Source organism: Panthera pardus, unplaced genomic scaffold (assembly GCF_024362965.1).
Source record: "Panthera pardus isolate Hobbes unplaced genomic scaffold, ASM2436296v1 HiC_scaffold_24, whole genome shotgun sequence".
Taxonomy (NCBI): Eukaryota; Metazoa; Chordata; class Mammalia; order Carnivora; family Felidae; genus Panthera; species Panthera pardus.
Window position 1 is genome coordinate 55,456,058 of NW_026526810.1, and position 18,134 is coordinate 55,474,191.

Below are 18,134 nucleotides of genomic sequence, written 5' to 3' on the forward strand. Positions count from 1 at the left end.
GGATCAAATTGATTTTTCTAAAAAAGGCACGGAAGTTCTACAGGTATCACAGCTGGTTTTCTGGGCCTTTGTTACCTGATAGTCCTTTCATCACTGACTTTAGTCCTGAGTTTCTGCACAACATAGTCTATAAGATCAGACTCCAGCACGCATTTCTCTGTTTGCCTTTCCTTCTCAAAAGACTTAACCTTAAAAAGAATGAAATAGATCCATCAATTTCTGAACCCGAGTACAAAATGAAGTCAACAGTTCAGGTTGGTGGTTCTCGACCAGAGGCAATTTTGCTCACCACAGGACAGCTGGCGATGTTTGGAGACAAGTTTTGGTTGTGACATCTATAGAGGGTGCTACCAACATCTTGCAGAGAGAGGCCTGGGATGCTGTTCAACATCCTACAGTGCCCAGAACAGCAGCCCCCATAATTATCTGGCCCCAAACATCACTGTGGCTTTGAGAAACTCTGGTATAGACTAGAAAAGCTTATCACTGGTGATAGAGTTTAAAAAGGGGGTGGGGGTGGGGGGCAAGACTAACCAGCTCCTATTTCATTTCTTTCACATTTTCTTCCCCTTAAATATCCCCTGGTCAGTCACCAAGTTTCCACCCCCTCCCCAACCCCCACTCCAAACCTAAGTCCTGTCATCCCATTTTTTTATGATACCTTTCATCTTCACTGGCCATGAAGTGGCCTTGGCTTAGAATAGCTTTATATTGTTCGCACTGCTATCCCTGTCTTCAGTTTCCCCTCACTCCATTCCATGCTACACGTACCTGCAGATTAATGTTTTTCACATACAACTCTGATGTCCCCTTCTGTAGAAAATAGATGCTCTGGAGGCCCCTGAGACAGGTCTCGAGCTGCTACATAAAATCTAAATTCCTCGGTGGGCATTTTGCTCCCCATGATCTAGCTAAAACCAGTCTCTCCTGAAGTACCCCTTCTTTGCAATGTTTCTGCTTCATCCAAAGTAGACTTATTCAGGATAATACCACAATAGTTCTTTGCTGGCCTCCCTCTGACTTTGGAACAGGCGGGTCAAAGAATTACCATTACCTTTGCTATTCCTTATGCTTAAAAGGTCCTTTCAGCACGTACCTATATGCTACCCATCCATGAGGGTCCAGCATAAACCCCACCTCTACCCTGAAGACTTCTCTGCTACTTCTGAAGTCCTCTCCCAGGTGGTGATGAACCCTCATTGAACGTTCTCTGTAGGACTCTAATGGCATTTAGCATTTTCTAACTCATAATCGTGCACAAATGTGTTATGTTCCCTACCAGATTATAGGATACCTCACAGGAGGGCCTGAGGCTTAAATGTCACTGTATCCTTTAGGATCTTAAATTCCATCCCTTCTACACTGTTAATACTTAAAATGCATTTGTTGACTAGGTGAATGAAGTGATGTCTTGCCCTTCAAATATGAAGGTGATACAGGATTGGAAAGAGCTGGACAGGCTGAAACAATGTTCTAGAATGAACAATTTATCTCCATTAAATGTGAGATAATGGAGGTAAATATGGAGATAAATATGACATCCTGTAATTGAAGCCTTCATTGTAGGTGGCCAGCCAGACATGGTGATAACTGTTAAAAGGCCAATGAATTTTAGCTGATAAGTTCAGTATAAGCCCAAGAGCCACAGGGTTGCTAAGAGGTCACTAGTAAGCTCCATTAGGAGAAATATGGTATCTGGATTGAGGGAGGTCAGAGAGCATTCTCATTTAGTCAGAATATGCTTAGAGTGCTGTGTAGAATTCTAGGATCACATTTAAAGACAGACATTAAGCAAGCGTGTCTAGGGGAGCTTAACTAGGAGGGTCAAGGATCTGGGAAATCATGTTAAGAGAAATGGCTTAAGTAACCAGAATGTTTAAGCCAGAAAAGAGGGAGAGCCTGGGTGGCTCAGTTGGTTAAGCATCCGACCCTGGCTCAGTTCATGATCTCACAGTTTGTGGGTTCGAGCCCCACATCAGACTCTGTGCTGACAGCTCAGAGCCCGGAGCCTGCTTTGGATTCTGTGTTTTCCTCTCTCTGCCTCTCCCTGACTCGTACTCTGTCTCTCTCTGTCTTTCTCAAAGATAAATAAACGTTAAAAAAATTTTTTTTACACCAGCAATGAGGATAGAGTGGCATGGCAGTCTCTGGTCTCCTAGGATTTATTTGAAGGTAGTTGAGAGAAGGAGGAAGAATTAGACTGGCTATTGCGACTACTCAAGAAGACAGAACTAAGACATTGAGCGTTAGATTTTGGGAAGGAGACTAATTCAGGTTTTTAAAATTTGCTCAGCATTATAGCACTGTCTTATGACACGAGTTACCCAGCAAAGGCTTGATGGTCATCTCTCGGTACTACTGCAGGAGCAATCACTACTCTGGAAGAGGCCTGATGAGTAGTTATTAAGGGCATTTCTAATTTTGACGGGGCGCCTGGGTGGCTCAGTCAGTTAAGTGTCCGACTTCAGCTCAGGTCATGATCTCATAGTCCGTGAGTTCGAGCCCCGCGTCGGGCTCTGTGCTGACAGCTCAGAGCCTGGAGCCTGCTTCGGATTCTGTGTCTCCCCCTCTCTCTGACCCTCCCCCGTTCATGCTCTGTCTCTGTCTCAAAAATAAACATTAAAAAAAATAAAGATAAAAAAAATAATTTTGTGACTAACCAGCAGACTAGTAGTGGGGACTTGCAAATCTTCCCTAAAAGGATAAACTACTCCAGGAACTGCCTTCCTGCCTTCAACAGTTAGAAAACCCGACAAAACACATAAGATTTTTCAGACATTAGACAACAAGCAACAACTCTTTCTCAAAAATAAACCTAAAAAAAATTTTTTTTTAACTTTTAAACTTTTTTTTTATTGTTCATTTTTGAGAGATAGAGACAGAGCACAAGTGGGAGAGGGGCAGAGAGAGGGAGACACAGAATCCAAAGCAGGCTCCAGGCGCTAAGCTGTCAGCACAGAGTCTGATGTGAGGCTTGAACTCAGGAACGATGAGATCATGACCTGAGCCGAAGTCAGATGCTCAACCGACTGAGCCACCCAGGCGATACTGCCTTATTAGTAATGGGTCAACTCAGAGCTAAACGCGGCCCTGGTCTGCCCTAACAAAGCTTAACACCCAGCCTGGAAAGGATCAAACAATTCAAGTATTTTAACTATACCCCAGAACAAAGCCCAGCAGTATTTCCAAAAATGTAAAATTCATAATGTCCACAACCAAAATTACTAGGCATGCAAGGTGGCAAGAAAATAGGACTCACAGCAAGGAGAAACGACAGAAACAGAGAAATGTCTCAGAAATTATGGAATTAGTAGACAGATACCTTAGAATGACTGTTTTAAATCCTATAAAAAATATAAAGGCAACAAAAACCGTAAGAGAGAAATGGAAGACCTAAAGATCCAAATATAACTTATAAAGATGGAAAAATACAATATCCGAAATAAGAAATGCAGTGGGATTAATAGCATGTAAGATATTGCAGAAAGATCAGTGAATGATCCAGAATAAAGCAAGGGGGGGGGGGGGGGAACAAAACAAAGAGAGACTTAATGAGGTGTGGGGCAATATCAGATAATTAACATACTGTAATTGGAGTCCTAGAAGTAAAAGAGGAAAAGGGACAGAAAAATATTTGAGGAAATAATGTCTGAAAATTTTCTAAATTTCATGAGAACTACAAATCTACAGTTCAAAGAAGTCCTATCTATGAATACCAAGTATTAGAATATAGAGAATACCACACTGAGGTAAACCATATTCAAAATGCAGAAAACCAGTGACAAATGAAAATCTTATAAGCTGCCAGAAAATAAAAAAAATCATATTCAGAGGATCAAAGCAGACTTTAACAGAAACGGTGATCAGCTCAGAAGACAGTAAAACACCTCTTCAAAGTGCAAAATGAAAAAAATGTAAATGTTGAATTTTATATCTAGCAAAAACATCTTTCAAAAATGAGGGTGAAGACTTTCTCAGAATAACAACTGAAACAACTCATGACCAGCACAACATCTGCTTGGACCAGAAATATTAAAGGAAATTCTTCAGGCAGAAGGAAAATGAAATCAGAATGATGTCTTCCTCAACAAAGGAATCAGTAGTACAAGAGATGGTAACTATGTGGGTAAATATAAAAGACATTTCCCCCCTTATTTTAAAAACCTCTCTAAAAAAACCCAAAACAAAAACCTCTTTAAAAAATAACTAATTAAAGCCAAAATAGTAACAATGTATTGTGGACTTTACAATATATGTAAGAAAAATATTTGGCAACAACAGCACAAAGAATGAGAGAAGGGAAATGGAAGTATTCTTATAAGGTTCTTACACGATAAGAGAAAGGCATATAACATTTTTTGAAGGTAGAATGTGTTAAGTTAAAGGTGTATGTATATTGCAAACCCTAGAGAGGTCACAAAAACAGTCTCACCAAAAACGAGTAATGGTCAGTAAAATAGTAGATATCAACCTAAAAAGAAGGCATGAAAAGACAAAAATGGAAAAAAGAACAGATGGAATAATCAGAAAACAAATAGTAAAATGGCAGATTTAAACCCAACCATTTCGCTAACTGCATTACAAATTAATGTCTAACAATTCCAATTAAAAGGCAGGAATTGTCAGAGTGGATAAAAAGGCACAACTCAACTGCTGACTGTCTCTAAGAAACGCACTTCAAGACACAGGATGGAAACAGACATGTCATGCAAACACTAACCAAAAGACCTCAGAACAAGAAGTGTTATCAGGGATAAAGAAGAACATTTCATAATGATAAAGAGGTCAATTCATAAAACATATAAAATTCTAAATGTGCATTCACCAAATCCCAGAGCTTCAAAATGCAAAAACTGATAAAACTTTTGGAGAAATGGATAAATCTACAATGATAGCTGGAGATTTTAATACTCCTCTCTCAGTAACTGATTGAACATGTAGACAAAATGATTAGTAAAGATACAGAACACTTGGGCAACATCATCATCTAATGTGACCTGATATTTATCAAACACTCCTCCTAACAATGCAGAATACACATTCTTTTCAAGTGTACATGAAACATCACAGTAACAGACCATTGTTTTACTTTAAACCATGACTCAGTAAAATTAAAAGGACTGAAATCATATAGAATATGTATGTTCTTTGATCGCAAAGGAATTAAATCATTAGAAATCCTTAAAGAAAGATAGCTGGAAAATACCCAAATATCTGGAAGTAACCCATGGAACAAAGAAGAAATAACCAAAGAAATTAGAAAGTATTCTGAACTATTTTTTTTTTTATTTTTTATTTTTTTTTAACGTTTATTTTTGGGACAGAGAGAGACAGAGCATGAACGGGGGAGGGGCAGAGAGAGAGGGAGACACAGAATTGGAAGCAGGCTCCAGGCTCTGAGCCGTCAGCCCAGAGCCCGATGCGGGGCTCGAACCCACGGACCACGAGATCGTGACCTGAGCTGAAGTCGGACGCTTAACCGACTGAGCCACCCAGGCGCCCCAGAAAGTATCCTGAACTATTAAAAAAATAAAAATATCCGACTCTTGATCTCAGCTCAGATCTTGATCTCAGGATTGTGAGCTCAAGCCAGGCATTGGGCTCCATGCTGGATGTGAAGCCTACTTAAAAAAAAAAAAAAAAAAAAAAAAATTCTGAACTAAATGAAAATAAAAGCACTACATATAAAAATGTGTGGGATGCAACTAATGCAGTACTTAGAGTGAAATTTATAGCATTAAATAGTTCTACTTAGAAAAGTAAAATCTAAAATCAGTGGTCCAAGCCAGGTGCCTTTTTTGTTTTTTTAAATGCAAAGACTCAGATAGGATTTTAGGCTTTGCAGGCCAAACAATCTCTCTGTCACATACTATTTCTTTTTCTTTTTTTTAAACAAAGAGTGTAAAAAAAATTTGTAGCTCACAGGCCATACAAAATAGGCTGTGTGCCAGATGTGGCCTATGGGCTGTAGTTTACCCCTAACCTAAAGTTCTATCTGAAGAAACTAGAAATGGAATAAACTAAATCCAAAATGTGCAGAATGAAGAGTGGAAATCAATAGAATAGAAAACAACACAAAATAGGGAAAAATCAATAACATAAAAACACTGGTTTTCTGAAAATACAAATAAGATTGATAAACCTCTAGTCAGGCTAGGGTTTTTTTTTACCTCACCAGTGGTTAAAAAAAGAAAAAGTGTGGGCGGGTTGGGGGGTAAGACATAAATTAACAATATCAAGAATGAAAGGGGATTATTACTGCATATCTCACAGACAGCGACAGAAAATATAGGAAAATTTAGATGAAATGGAAACATTCTGGGAAAGATCTACACTACCAAAAGTCACTTATTCAGAAACAGGCAACCAGAATAGCTCTCTATCAAGGCCCACATGACTCTACTGGGGAATCGGACCAGATATTTGAGGATGAAATAATACCAATTCTACACAAAATCTTCCACAAAGTGGAAGAGGATGTCTAATTCATTTATGAAGCCAACATTACACAGATATCAAAACCTGACAAAGATTTAAAAGGGGAGAAATAGGTTGATTTTTTTCTTCAAAAACAGAAATAACGGTTAGGAGGTGGTATATTTATGAGCTTTGTAAGTTAAACGCAACAGAGTAAAACTGATTAGGAAACAGCCATAGGCTATGCCAACCAGCATTTCGGTGTAGTGATGATTATTGTTTTCTTAGATGGAAAAGAGGAGCAAAGGGAGAAAAGTAGGAAAAAGCTACTGCCACTGTGTTTGCATTTTTTAAGCTTGAAGGGAAGGATTCAGATTCAGATTCTCTCTTACTCTATAGTCTTTCTCCAAGAATAGGTCCAGCCAATAAAATAATGGATTTCCACCCACACCCAAGGCCAGGGCCTTAGTGGGAAGTCAGGTGCTCCACAGTTAATACCCAGTTTGGAAAATCTGTTGAATTGTGAAAGATTTCCTTGGGTCTGTACCTTGACATAGCTTCGTCCTTTATCTGAGACAAGGGCCACGTAGGTGATTTCGTGATGTCTGCAGTATTCCTGGAGTTCTTCTTGGGACTGAAACAAACAAACCACAGTGTGTGAAATAAACACAGAACACCTACAGCGGCTTCAAGTGATTAAGGAGACTGCAAACACTGTGTTCAGCTAGATTTTCAAAGTGAATCACTAAACATGCTGACTTCAGGAGATATAAATATTAAGCCAGAAGAGTAAGAATTCAAAGGAGAATAAAACCTTGCTTTTCTTACATTCGCTATTGTCCTAAGGGGCCACGAACAATCAATGTGGTCAGGTTTTCAAAAGCTCCAAACCTTGATGGAAGTTGCCAAAAATTATACAATACACATACACACAATGAAAAGGCCTCTGAGGGAAGCAAAGGCAGCAAAAAGAGTGGAAGGTGAGAAGCAGGACTGAAGCATAAAGTGAGCATCCGAGCGGAGATGCCTGCAGCGTATGTCACTGTGCAGGATGGAAGTCCCTGTTTCTGTAAGAGCTCTTCTCTAACAGTTTATGAAACAAGGAAACAAATGCAAGAGGATGCTCCAACGATTCAAAATTATCGCTCAACATACTTCTAAACAAGAGGCTTTTTATAACGCTCACAAAAATGGACGGCAGCAGCCTTGGAAACCTCTTGGTAGGTGATGTGCAAGGAGCAGGAGGAATGGAGGCTGTTTCCCTGGGCATCTCTTCACGCTCCGGGGCACCTGAGTGTGGGTGATCGTGCGTGCAACTTGATTACCTGGGAGCTCAGGCCCTTCTGTGATCAGCTGGTGGCAGTGCAGATGTTCTCTGAAGGCCCCCCCCTTCCTGAGGGGCCAGCAGGTTCGGGGGTGCCACCTCCCTCACTTCCATCCCCAGGGCAGGCTGCTGTGGGAGGTCTGAGGATACGTACGCACGCTAAACACGAAGTGCCTTTCGGAAGTGTGGTGGGTTGGGATGGCCCCGCGAAGATGTCCCAGCCTAATCCCTGCCAACTGAATATGTTGCCTTATATGGTAAAAAGGAACTTTGAGTTATGGATCTTGAGATAGGGAGATTATTCTGGATGATCTGGGCGGAAACAGTGGGCCTTGTGAGAGGGAGATGGGAGGGTCAGAGTTAGAGATCTAAGGACAGAAACAGAGGTAGAGAGGAAAGAAAACTCGACACTGCTGAGCTTGAAAGTGGAGGAAGGGACTAACAGCTGAGGGGTGCAGGAGGCCTCTAGGAGCTGGAAAAGTCAAGGGAAAGGATTTTCCCCCTAAAGCCTTCAGAAGGATCCAGCCCTAGCGGAGAACCTTGATTTGAGCCCAGTGAAACTGGTATCAGACTTCTGAACGCCAGAAACGTGAGGTAATAAGCCTGTATTGTTTTAAACCACTAAGTCTGCGGTGATTTGCCACTGTAGCAATAAGAAGCTAACACGGGAAGTAACTCTAACCAGAGAGAAGTAGAGTCTGAGGGAACTCTAGTCTAAGGCTGGAGGGGACGATTTGCCATTGCAGCCGTGACTACATGCACTCAACCCACGGGCATTTTTTTTGTCTCATTACCTGCGACCAGTCATACATGATTTGTGCTGTGATTCCCACCGTCCAGAGTTTCTGGGTGAGGTTGATGGCCCTGGACATGGACATCTGGCCAACACTTACGACCAGGAGGTCACAAGAGCTGATTGTAACCTGGATGAGAAACAGAGTGCTTACATTTAGAGAAGCGAGACCAGCACTAGGAAGGAGGCACCGCTTGAGTGAAGAGAGCACCCTGAGATCTTATATAGTAAGAGATGTGCACATGGCTTGGCTTCAGAATGACTTAGCTTAAAAAAAAAAAAAATGACAGTCAAAAAACTTTTATATTAGTTTTTTTTAGAAAGAAATTATTTCAACTATCCTAAGCTGTTGAGAAGATCTTCTTTTCCTCTGGGAAAACTAATCTTGTCTGAAACACAAAGGAAAAAAACCCCAAAAAACGTTTATAGCTCTGTAGAGTAGAGCAGGGTTTCTGAACAAGGGGCTTTGACAGGAGTCTGCTAACAGCTAGAACATGTCACATTTACATAGCGTGTCACAGTCGAGAGTGAGGCCGGCCAGGAGAAGACAGAGGAGCGTCTGAGGTCCCTCAGCTACAGCTAAGGACACATACACAAGGATGGATGCCAAGTCTTAGGCTGGTCTATCATGGCAAAGATAGCTTCCCAAGGCCTCGGGCTATTGCTGCCACACCCAGGGCTGCATATAAGTGACTACGAGATGAAAAGACCACTCAAAGCCCACTGGAAAGCAAAACTGAACTTACAGGTTCTTCCATGTTGAGGATAGCAGCAGATATCTTGTCTATAGCTATGCTGACCCCAACAGCAGTGGGGATTGGCCCCAGAGCCTGTGGTCCTCTAAACTGGGGAATCTGTGAAGGAAGACACAGCTCTGGTTAGGAAATAGAGAAGAAACTGATCATGAGCAGTGACTGAAAGGCACACACTTGTCAGCAACTTAACATCAAAGGGTTCAACAACAGAAGAGTGTGTGTGTGTGTGTGTGTGTGTGTGTGTGTGAGAGAGAGAGAGAGAGAGAGAGAGAGAGAGAGAGAGAGAGAGAGAGAGACAGACAGACATGGAAGCAAGCACACATGCCATTTTAGGAAAATGTTAACCAATGTTGCATCTGGAGCTGCCCTGTTCAATATGGTAGCCACTTAGCCGCATGTGGCTTGGACATTTGAAATGTAGCTAATCTAAATTGACATGTGCTGTGTATGTAAAATACACGCAGGTTGCAAAGACTCCGAATGAATAAAAAAAGCATGTAGATTAGCTCAATAATATTTAGATGTCTGATTACATGTTGAAATAATATTTTGGGTATACTGGGTTAAACATACACTGAATGCAAAGGCTTAGAAAAAAAAAGTAAAATAGCTTAAAAATTTTGATTCTATGTTCGATAAGAGATAATATTAAAATAAATTCCACCTGTTTCCTTTTTTTTTTTTTTTCTTTTAAGCAGGCTCCATGCCCAATGTGGAGCCCAGTGCAGGGCTTGAGTTCACGACCCTAAGATCAAGACCTGAGCTGAGACCAAGAGTCAGACACTTAACCGACTGAGTCACCCAGGCATCCCCCATGTGTTTCTTTTTACTTACTTTATGTCATTACATTATTTAAAATTACATATGTAGGTTCTGATTCTGGGCCAAGATGGGTAGCAACACTTCTATTTTTCCTGCCAAGTACAGCTAAAATTCCTGGACCTTACTTCTAAAACAAACGTAAGAAGCCTGTGAAGTGGAGAGAGGGGAGCAGACTGGCTAGGGACCACAGGATCTGGGGAATAACACATGGGGAGTTCCCTGGATTCGGTCTTTGCTTCATGTTTCTTGGATTGGGTGCTGGAGAAGCTGACAACCCAGAAATGCCAAGGAGAACCGACAAAAAAAAGCCCCCAGGAAAACCTGCTTTGTCTAGACCAAGAAAGGGGCAACCTGGCAGGGCAGAAAATGTTTAGAAAACACCTGCCCTGCTCCAGCCAAACACCAAAGGAAAAAGCATAGGCCCGCTCCCACCAGCAAAGGCTGAGTAGGGGCCTACACATTCACCCAGATGTAAGGAGCCTCCTTCTCCTACCAAGTCTGAGCGGGGTGGCATCAGAGAAGACTCGGTGGGAGCCAGGACTCTCTTATCTGCCTGAGATAGTATCCTCCCCTCACCCCCCAGTGTCACTGGAAGCCAGGAACCAAAGGATTTCAGGACGCCCACCTCCATCCAAGCAGTAAGAAGTCCACACTCCTTGGGAGAGTAGAGGAGGCTGAGTTGTTGGAGACTGGAACTTTCTCTGCTATCCAGCAGCAACGAGGTTGCCCGCCACTTCCCCCACCCCTCACAACAGTACCTGTAGAGGCATGTGGGAAACAGGACCAAGGAACCCCTCCCACCCTAGGGATGCTGAAGAAAGCTGAGGAAGGAACCTGAATCTTTACCCTTAGCCAATAGTACCAAGAACCCCCTGCCCCTCCAGTGTGCTATCAGAGGAGACCTGCTAAACCAGAAGATCTGGCTAAGCTCCAGACTCTCATAACATAACACTTAAAATATCCAGGGTGCAAGTGAGAATCATGCATCAGGGCAAGAACCACGAAGATCTCAAAATGTGTAAGAAAAGACAACAGGGCGCCTGGGTGACTCAATTGGTTAAGCGTCCAACTTTGGCCCAGGTCAGGATCCCATGGTTCTTGAGTTCAAGCCCCACACGGGGCTCCGTGCTATCAGTGCAGAGCTCGCTTCGGATCCTCTGTACACTACCCCCTCCCTTGCTCTTGCGTGTACATGTTCTCTTCTTTCTCAAAAGTAAACATTTAAAAAAAAAAAAAAAAGACAATCCACAGGAGTGCCTGGGTGGCTCAATCAGTCAAGTGTCCGACTCTTGATTTTGGCCCAGGTCATGATCTCACAGTTCATGGGATCAAGCTGGACGTCTGGCTCTGCGCTGACAGCAAGGAGCCTGCTTGGGATTCTCTCTCTTCCTCTCTCTCTCCCCCTTCCCCACTCATGCTCACTGGCTTGCTCTCTCTGAAAATAAACATTAAAAAAAAAAAAAAAAAAGACAACAGACACCAACACCAAGATGACAAAGATGTCAGAATTATCTGACAAGGATTTTAAAGCAACCATCATAAGAATGCTTCAACAAGCATTGTGAACAGGCTTGAAACAAACAAACAAAAGAGGGTCTCAGCAAATAAGAAGGTAAAAAAAAACAACAAAAACAAAACTCTGGATGGGCTCAACAGCAGAATGGGGATAAGACAGGATATAGCCAATGAAATTGAAGATGACACAAGAGAAATAACTCAGTATGAAGACAGAACAGACTATAAAGCACAATGCCCCAGAACCTCAGGGATAGAACAAAAACTCAAACATTTGTCATCAGAGACCTAGAAGGAGAGGAAAAAGAGAGTGCAACTGAAGAGATCTTAGAATAATATGCTTGAAACATTCTCCCCCGGTGCTGTGGTGAGGGGTGGGCAGGAGACCCTGTTACTGCTGGATTGCAGGGCAAGTTCAGCCTCCCACTCAGCTTTCTCCAGCACCACCACCCCCACAGGGAAGGTGGCCATGTTACTGCTTGGCTGGAGGCAGGGGTCCGAAATCCTTTAGTTCCTGGCCTCCGATGACCCTGTTCAGGGAGCACTGCCCAGGCAGATATGAAAGTCCTGGCTCCCACTTAGTGTTCTCTGATGCCACCCTGCTGGGGCTTGGGGGCGGCGGGGGGGCACACTGGAAAAGAACATAAATCTCTAGATTCAAGAAACTGAGATAATCCCAAAGAGTATGAATCCAACGAAAGTCACACCAAGACCTGTTATGATCACATTGCAAACTAAAGACAAAGAAAAAAAAAAATCTTAAAAAGCATGGAGTGAAACCCAACTTTCTTCTAGGGGAAAATTCAAATAACAGCACACTTCTCGTCAGAAACCAGCAATTCTTCTCCTCTTGGGTGTCTCAGAGTTTGGCAGCTGAAGTAAAAAGCGTAACACTGTCTGATGTGGATCTCAATGTATGGAGAGGAAGTATTTAAGACAATTATAAGTGGGGGGAGGGGTATAAGGACTTAAAGGGGAGATAATGGTTCTATACTTCGTTTGAACTAGTAAATGTCAGCACCAAAGGATCTATATGTGACAGAACAGCTTTGTATCTCAATTGTGGCGGTGGTTACGGGACTCTACACACGTGGTACAATGGTACAGAATTACACACATACTGTGTACCAATGTCCGTGTCCTGGTTTTGATATTTTATTATAGTTATGCCAGATTTAACCATTCAAGGAAACGGAGTTCTCTTTGTGCTATCTTTGCAATTTTCTGTAAACTTGTAATTGTTTTAAAATAAAAGTTAGAGGTGCCTGGGGGGCTTAGCTGGTTAAATGTTCAGCTCTTGATATTGGCTCAGGTCATGACCTCACAGTTTGTGGGATCGAGCCCCACCATTGGGCTCTGTGATTGCTTGGGATTCTCTCTCCTCTCTCTCTCTCTCTCACCCAAACCCTGCTTGCGTGTGCTCATGTGCACTCATACACTCCCTCTCTCAAAATAAACATTTAAAGAAAATAATAAAAGTTAAAAACGCTACAAATGCGGTTCACAATACATTTCTATTCCTCGATAAAAGGCATGTGGGTGGCTCAATGATACCACTGGTTCAGTGTTTCTGAAGGTGTGAAATATTTCAAAATATCAAGTTATGAAAGAAATGAAACAATGCCAGAGTAAGTCAATTAATCCAGGGCAGGCTCTCACCAGCAGGTCGTATCGGCCACCAGCCGCAAGGATTTCAGATATAGCCCTTTGCCTCCGTCTGATGACCGCCACAAACTGGAAGATGACTCCGTTGTGCTGCTGCACCTTGTAAACCAAGCCCAAGTTGATCAAGACCTGTGAAGTGCAATCCCATGCAAACGTGTCAAGGGCACTGTTGTCCATGAATCACATCACAGCACCAGTAGGATGTGGTACACAGTATAGCCTGCCAAGTAAGAGAAACTCTGCTCTCTTCAAGAATCCCCGCTTTGCGGAAGCAGAATTGCTGTTCAATAGGAATCATGATGCTTGCAAGGAAATTCTGATTTAAGCCAAAATTATTACTAGATACCAACAGTTCCAAAATATAGAAAGTAGAATTCTGGAAAAATAAAACGCTTACTCGCATTAACTTAAAAAACCCATTTCCCCCTTGTGCTAATGCTACAAATCCATAATAGAATCCAACAGTTGCCAAACCTGTAACTTTATGCCAAATTTCTTCAGAAGTCCAACAATCTCCTCTAGATCTTTTAAGCCGTACTTCACCAACTGGGCAACACCTGTTTTCTGTTTTATTAACGAATTTATTGCTGGCGTGAGATCTTGCAAATCTCCCTTCTGCTCAATAAATTTGTAGAGTCGATACAGCTGGAAAGCAAAGAGGCACATTTAGCTTCCCATCCACGGTCGGGAAGATGCACTTTACGTGGTGTTCTGGACACACGGGGGTCATGGCAAAGCTTGTGCACCTCCACGAGGAGGGATTTTGTGGTCGGAGGCAATTTTAGCCTTTACTGGGATCCTGACTAAGATTACCCTTTTCCCACAACTTGGAAGCACCTCACATAAGTGCTTCTGGCACCTGCTCCCAGTCAATGCTGACCCCTGCAGAGCAGAGCCTAGTCCCCAGTAGAGCCATCATTACAGATTTCCAAGCCAGTACTGTTCCTCCTTACCTTCCTCATTCTCATCTACTCCTGTTACTTCAAGCACAGAAATCGGGGGTGGAAAGGTCAAGTCTGACTGGTTCTCATTCTATTCTGAAGTAGCCAGAAATTCCCTCTCCTCCCTTTGCTGGAGTAATTCCTGTTTGGAGCCTTGGGGCACAGCTCGGGTGTTACCTCCTGCAGGCAGCCTCTAGATCCTTCCTTCCCTCTGACTTATACCTCCACCCCAGCTCTCAGCTGCTGCACCCACTGTCTTCCACAGGAGGGCAGTGGCTAGAGATTTTCCGCCGGCCCGGCCCAGTCCCTGGCACACAGCAGGTGAAGGAGGAAGGAACTATGGTCATACACCAGAAAGAAAATTCGCACTTTAGCTTCTGGGAGTTAAACAAAATTCTAGCTATTTTAAGACTATGTAAGTATAACCTGGCTCAACAATAAACTGGCACATGGAAACCAAGAACTGAATGAAGACTCAGCTTAATACAGTTTAATAACCATAAATTACTTGTATTTCTTCTCAAGTTTTAACATTAAATTACCCCCATGAATGAGGTGCAAAAACAGTAGAGTCAATATCCCCAGATCTGGGTCCTTCACCCCGTCATCAACAAACTCCACGTGACTTTGAACAAGTCACAAAATCTCTCTGCGCCGAAGATCCTTCGTCGTTAAACAGAAGACTGGGCCAGACACTGGCTTACAACACTTCTACCTTCTAAGATCCTTAGAGTTCCATCTGTACATAATGAGAGCATTCAATGTCTTTTATCAAGTGCTAATTCTTCCGTTTTTAAGCCAATCAAACTTCCCAGAGATGTAGCAAAAAAGAGGCTGACATTTTGACAACGGATGCAGCTATCTATCATGTGCAAATGTGAAATATTTTTGCAAAGTGGCATTGGTTCCAAGAACCTTTTGGGTAAGGAATCGCTGGATTGGGCAGTTTCCTGAGTAGATTCCTTGTGCTATTTATGTCTGGGATTCTATCTGCTCATCGCTATGTGCTGTGTAATGCCTACAGTATTATGTAGGTACTGTGCTTCATGTTAAAATATTACGGCTCTGGTCACTTTGTGTTTCATTAATATCTCTTACAATATTTAATATCTAAAATTTAAGCTGGCTTAATTTCTTGAACTCCTAGTACTATGCAATCTGGTTTACTCTCCCTACGCCTACAAACTCTGTGCTGATTGCTTCGAGCTGAGGTCTGGGTGTGCCGTGTGTGTGCAAGTTGTGTTAGAGAGCCGCGGGTAGACCTGTGCTGCACGGATCCCCCCATGGCTTTTTACAGGCCAATATGAATGGAGTTGAAAGCAGTCTATGGACTCTTCAACTGACCCCTTTAATATCCCTAGCGCTGTGCCTACAGCCCACACTGTAGGGGTCCTCAAGAATGAACACCTCTGCCCAGTCTGTGCACGATCATATTTTCATCTATCTCATACATGAATTTGCTGATCATCACAAACTCATGTAACTGAGTGCCCGCCCGACCAGGGCCAGAGGGATTCGGGGCAAGTTTAAAGAAGTATCCCTTCTTGTATAAATACTCAGGAAAATGTCAGAAATCCCTGTTGTCTTCTGCGATTCGTGACTCCATGAAGTGTGGGTTACTGTGTCAAAGATCAGAGACCAATCTGAAGCCTGTCGAGAGAACATGACAAACCTGTTTACCCCACGAGATATATTGCCACTGCGATCAAATATAAGATTTCAGGAAGAAATGTACCAAGAAGGCAGGAGCTTTTTCTCAACTCTGAGGTGTTAGGAGATCGGGAGGAGGGGATACAGTGGTGGGGGAAACCCAGATGATCTGCGGAGCTCTGTGCTTCAACCCAGTCCCAGAGGATCTATTTCAGAAGAGGACAGCTTGTGCTAGGCCCACTCGGCAGGAGGCCATGGCAAGCACAGCCCTTACACGGTTTAAGAGCAAAGCATCTGGTGATCAAGAAAGAAGGGGATGATGACTGCACATTAAGCAGCAGCATGGAGACGCATGCTTGGATCACAGCGCTGGGCTCTCTTCCCCTGATCCCGGAGGTTGCCATGGTACCGATTAACACTAGAGGGAAACCGGTCTGTGAGGCGACAGGGGACATTCTCTGGTATCACAAAGTTACAGAGACATGTAGACGTAGTAGCGCCGTGACAAGGTACTTACACTATTAGACGACAAAGACAGATTACAAAACTTGGCTTCCACTTCTGTCCTCGTCAGCTTTTCTGTCTAACGTGGAGAGAAAGGTAACAGCGAGAGTCACCAAATTTGGCCCCGGACAAGATATAATATCCAGGCTAATTCTGACAAGCATATTCTCTACTACAGACAAACTGCTTTCTAATCATGGAGGGTGGATTAATTCTGTGATTAGAAAAAAAAAATTTTTTTTTTCAATTCACATAAAAGAATTAAAAGGGGGAAGGTGCACTTGCTGAATGGTGAGGCAACCCCGAGCTGGACCGGCCGAACCAGAGTGCTTCCGTTTGGATGGCACGGGAGTAACTGATCCGTGTTCCCCAAACAAAAGCCACGTGCGGACAGGCTCTGAGCATCGCGTCCCATGCCGGCAAAGAGGCTGTGGCTGTGGGATAGGAACAAGAAGGACGTGGAGCCCCCTGCACAATCCCTGGTGTTCCTGCCAGTGTCCTACTGACGTAGTAGGTCTGTTACAGCCCAACAGCAACAATATTTGGGGCTAAAGCACCACTGAGAAACACACAGTGAAATTAGGGCCCTGGATGCATACCAGTCAGATAAGAGAAAAGCTAGTTAGGTTTTGGGGGGCGTGCGGCGGGGACCTGGGTGGCTTAGTCAGTTAAGCATCCAACTCTTGATCTCGGCTCAGGTCATGATCTCCTGGGTCGTGAGTTCAAGCCCCACGTCAGGCTCTGCCCTGACAGCACGGAGCTTCCTTGGGATTCTCTCTCTCCCTCTCTCAGCCCCTCCCCTGCTCATGCTCCCTTTCTCAAAATAAATAAAGGAACTTAAAAAAATGAAAATAGCCTTTTTTGATGTACAGAAAACCAGTACAGTAAGCCAGCAGAGGCTTCCACTATCTGTTCTGACTCAATCACACAGCTTTGGCCACTTTAGATTACTGAATCTCCTGGATGCCTTATTTGTTATAAAAACCGTATTTAACATGAAATGAAATCAGAAAAGCATTCACCTTCAATTTAGCACTGTAACACTATTTAAGATTTTCGGTGGTTCCCCTCCAGGCTCTGCACGCATACCGTAGAGTATCTACACACATACTAGAGAGTAATGAACACTACGATGCAGCTAAATTAGCAAGAGTAACTAGACAGCGCTGCCCCAGCCCCACAGGAAGGAGGTGCTAAACGAGGCCCCACCGAAGTTGAGACCACTCTCCCCCCGTCCAGCTGGTCCAAATCTATACATTAGTTTACTGATAAGTACAGGTGTTGTTGGAAGAACTAAGGGCAGGGCATAGCCTTTTATTCTCAATATAGATACTCCCTCCAATTGTTTTTTTTTTTTTTACCTTAGAGCAATGAAGGAAGGAGACAAAACTCCCAACTCAGTCTTATGGTTACATCACAAAGAAAATATTTATCAACTATCAGTATCTTTCAATCTCAAGTCCAAGTAATTAAATGCTCACCACGGCATCATACAGAATAACATAGACTTGACTGAGTTTATCTTCTGGGATCCCACAGTGTAAGAGGATTGCTTTCAATAACATGGTATGGTTCAGGTAAATACTGTAATTTCTTTCCTAGGATACAAGAGAAAAAAACGTTGGTTTCATTATAAAAGTAGTATAAGTACGTGACCAAATCCAGAATCTTCCCACCAACTTGCCATCCCTGCAGGGCATTGTGGGAGGACTGAATCTTAGCATATTGCCTTCTAATTTCTTTTTTTT

General features: G+C 42.9%; 1 protein-coding gene across 8 annotated transcripts in view; it reads right to left on the reverse strand.

The window, feature by feature from the left end:
* Positions 1-18,134, reverse strand: part of EIF2AK4 (eukaryotic translation initiation factor 2 alpha kinase 4) — a 98,053-nt gene that overhangs the window by 9,026 nt on the left and 70,893 nt on the right. For 6 of the 8 annotated variants that reach the window (XM_019442596.2, XM_019442595.2, XM_019442599.2 and 3 more), the window contains 8 exons: positions 17,868-17,984; positions 16,400-16,465; positions 13,766-13,936; positions 13,286-13,420; positions 9,281-9,388; positions 8,536-8,664; positions 6,965-7,051; positions 76-188 (listed from right to left, as the gene is read on the reverse strand). In XM_019442596.2, coding sequence (XP_019298141.2) covers positions 76-188; positions 6,965-7,051; positions 8,536-8,664; positions 9,281-9,388; positions 13,286-13,420; positions 13,766-13,936; positions 16,400-16,465; positions 17,868-17,984 — 926 coding nt within the window. The remainder of the gene's footprint in view (positions 1-75; positions 189-6,964; positions 7,052-8,535; positions 8,665-9,280; positions 9,389-13,285; positions 13,421-13,765; positions 13,937-16,399; positions 16,466-17,867; positions 17,985-18,134) is intronic. The other 2 variants (XR_002078098.2, XM_019442602.2) reach the window with 1 other exon arrangement.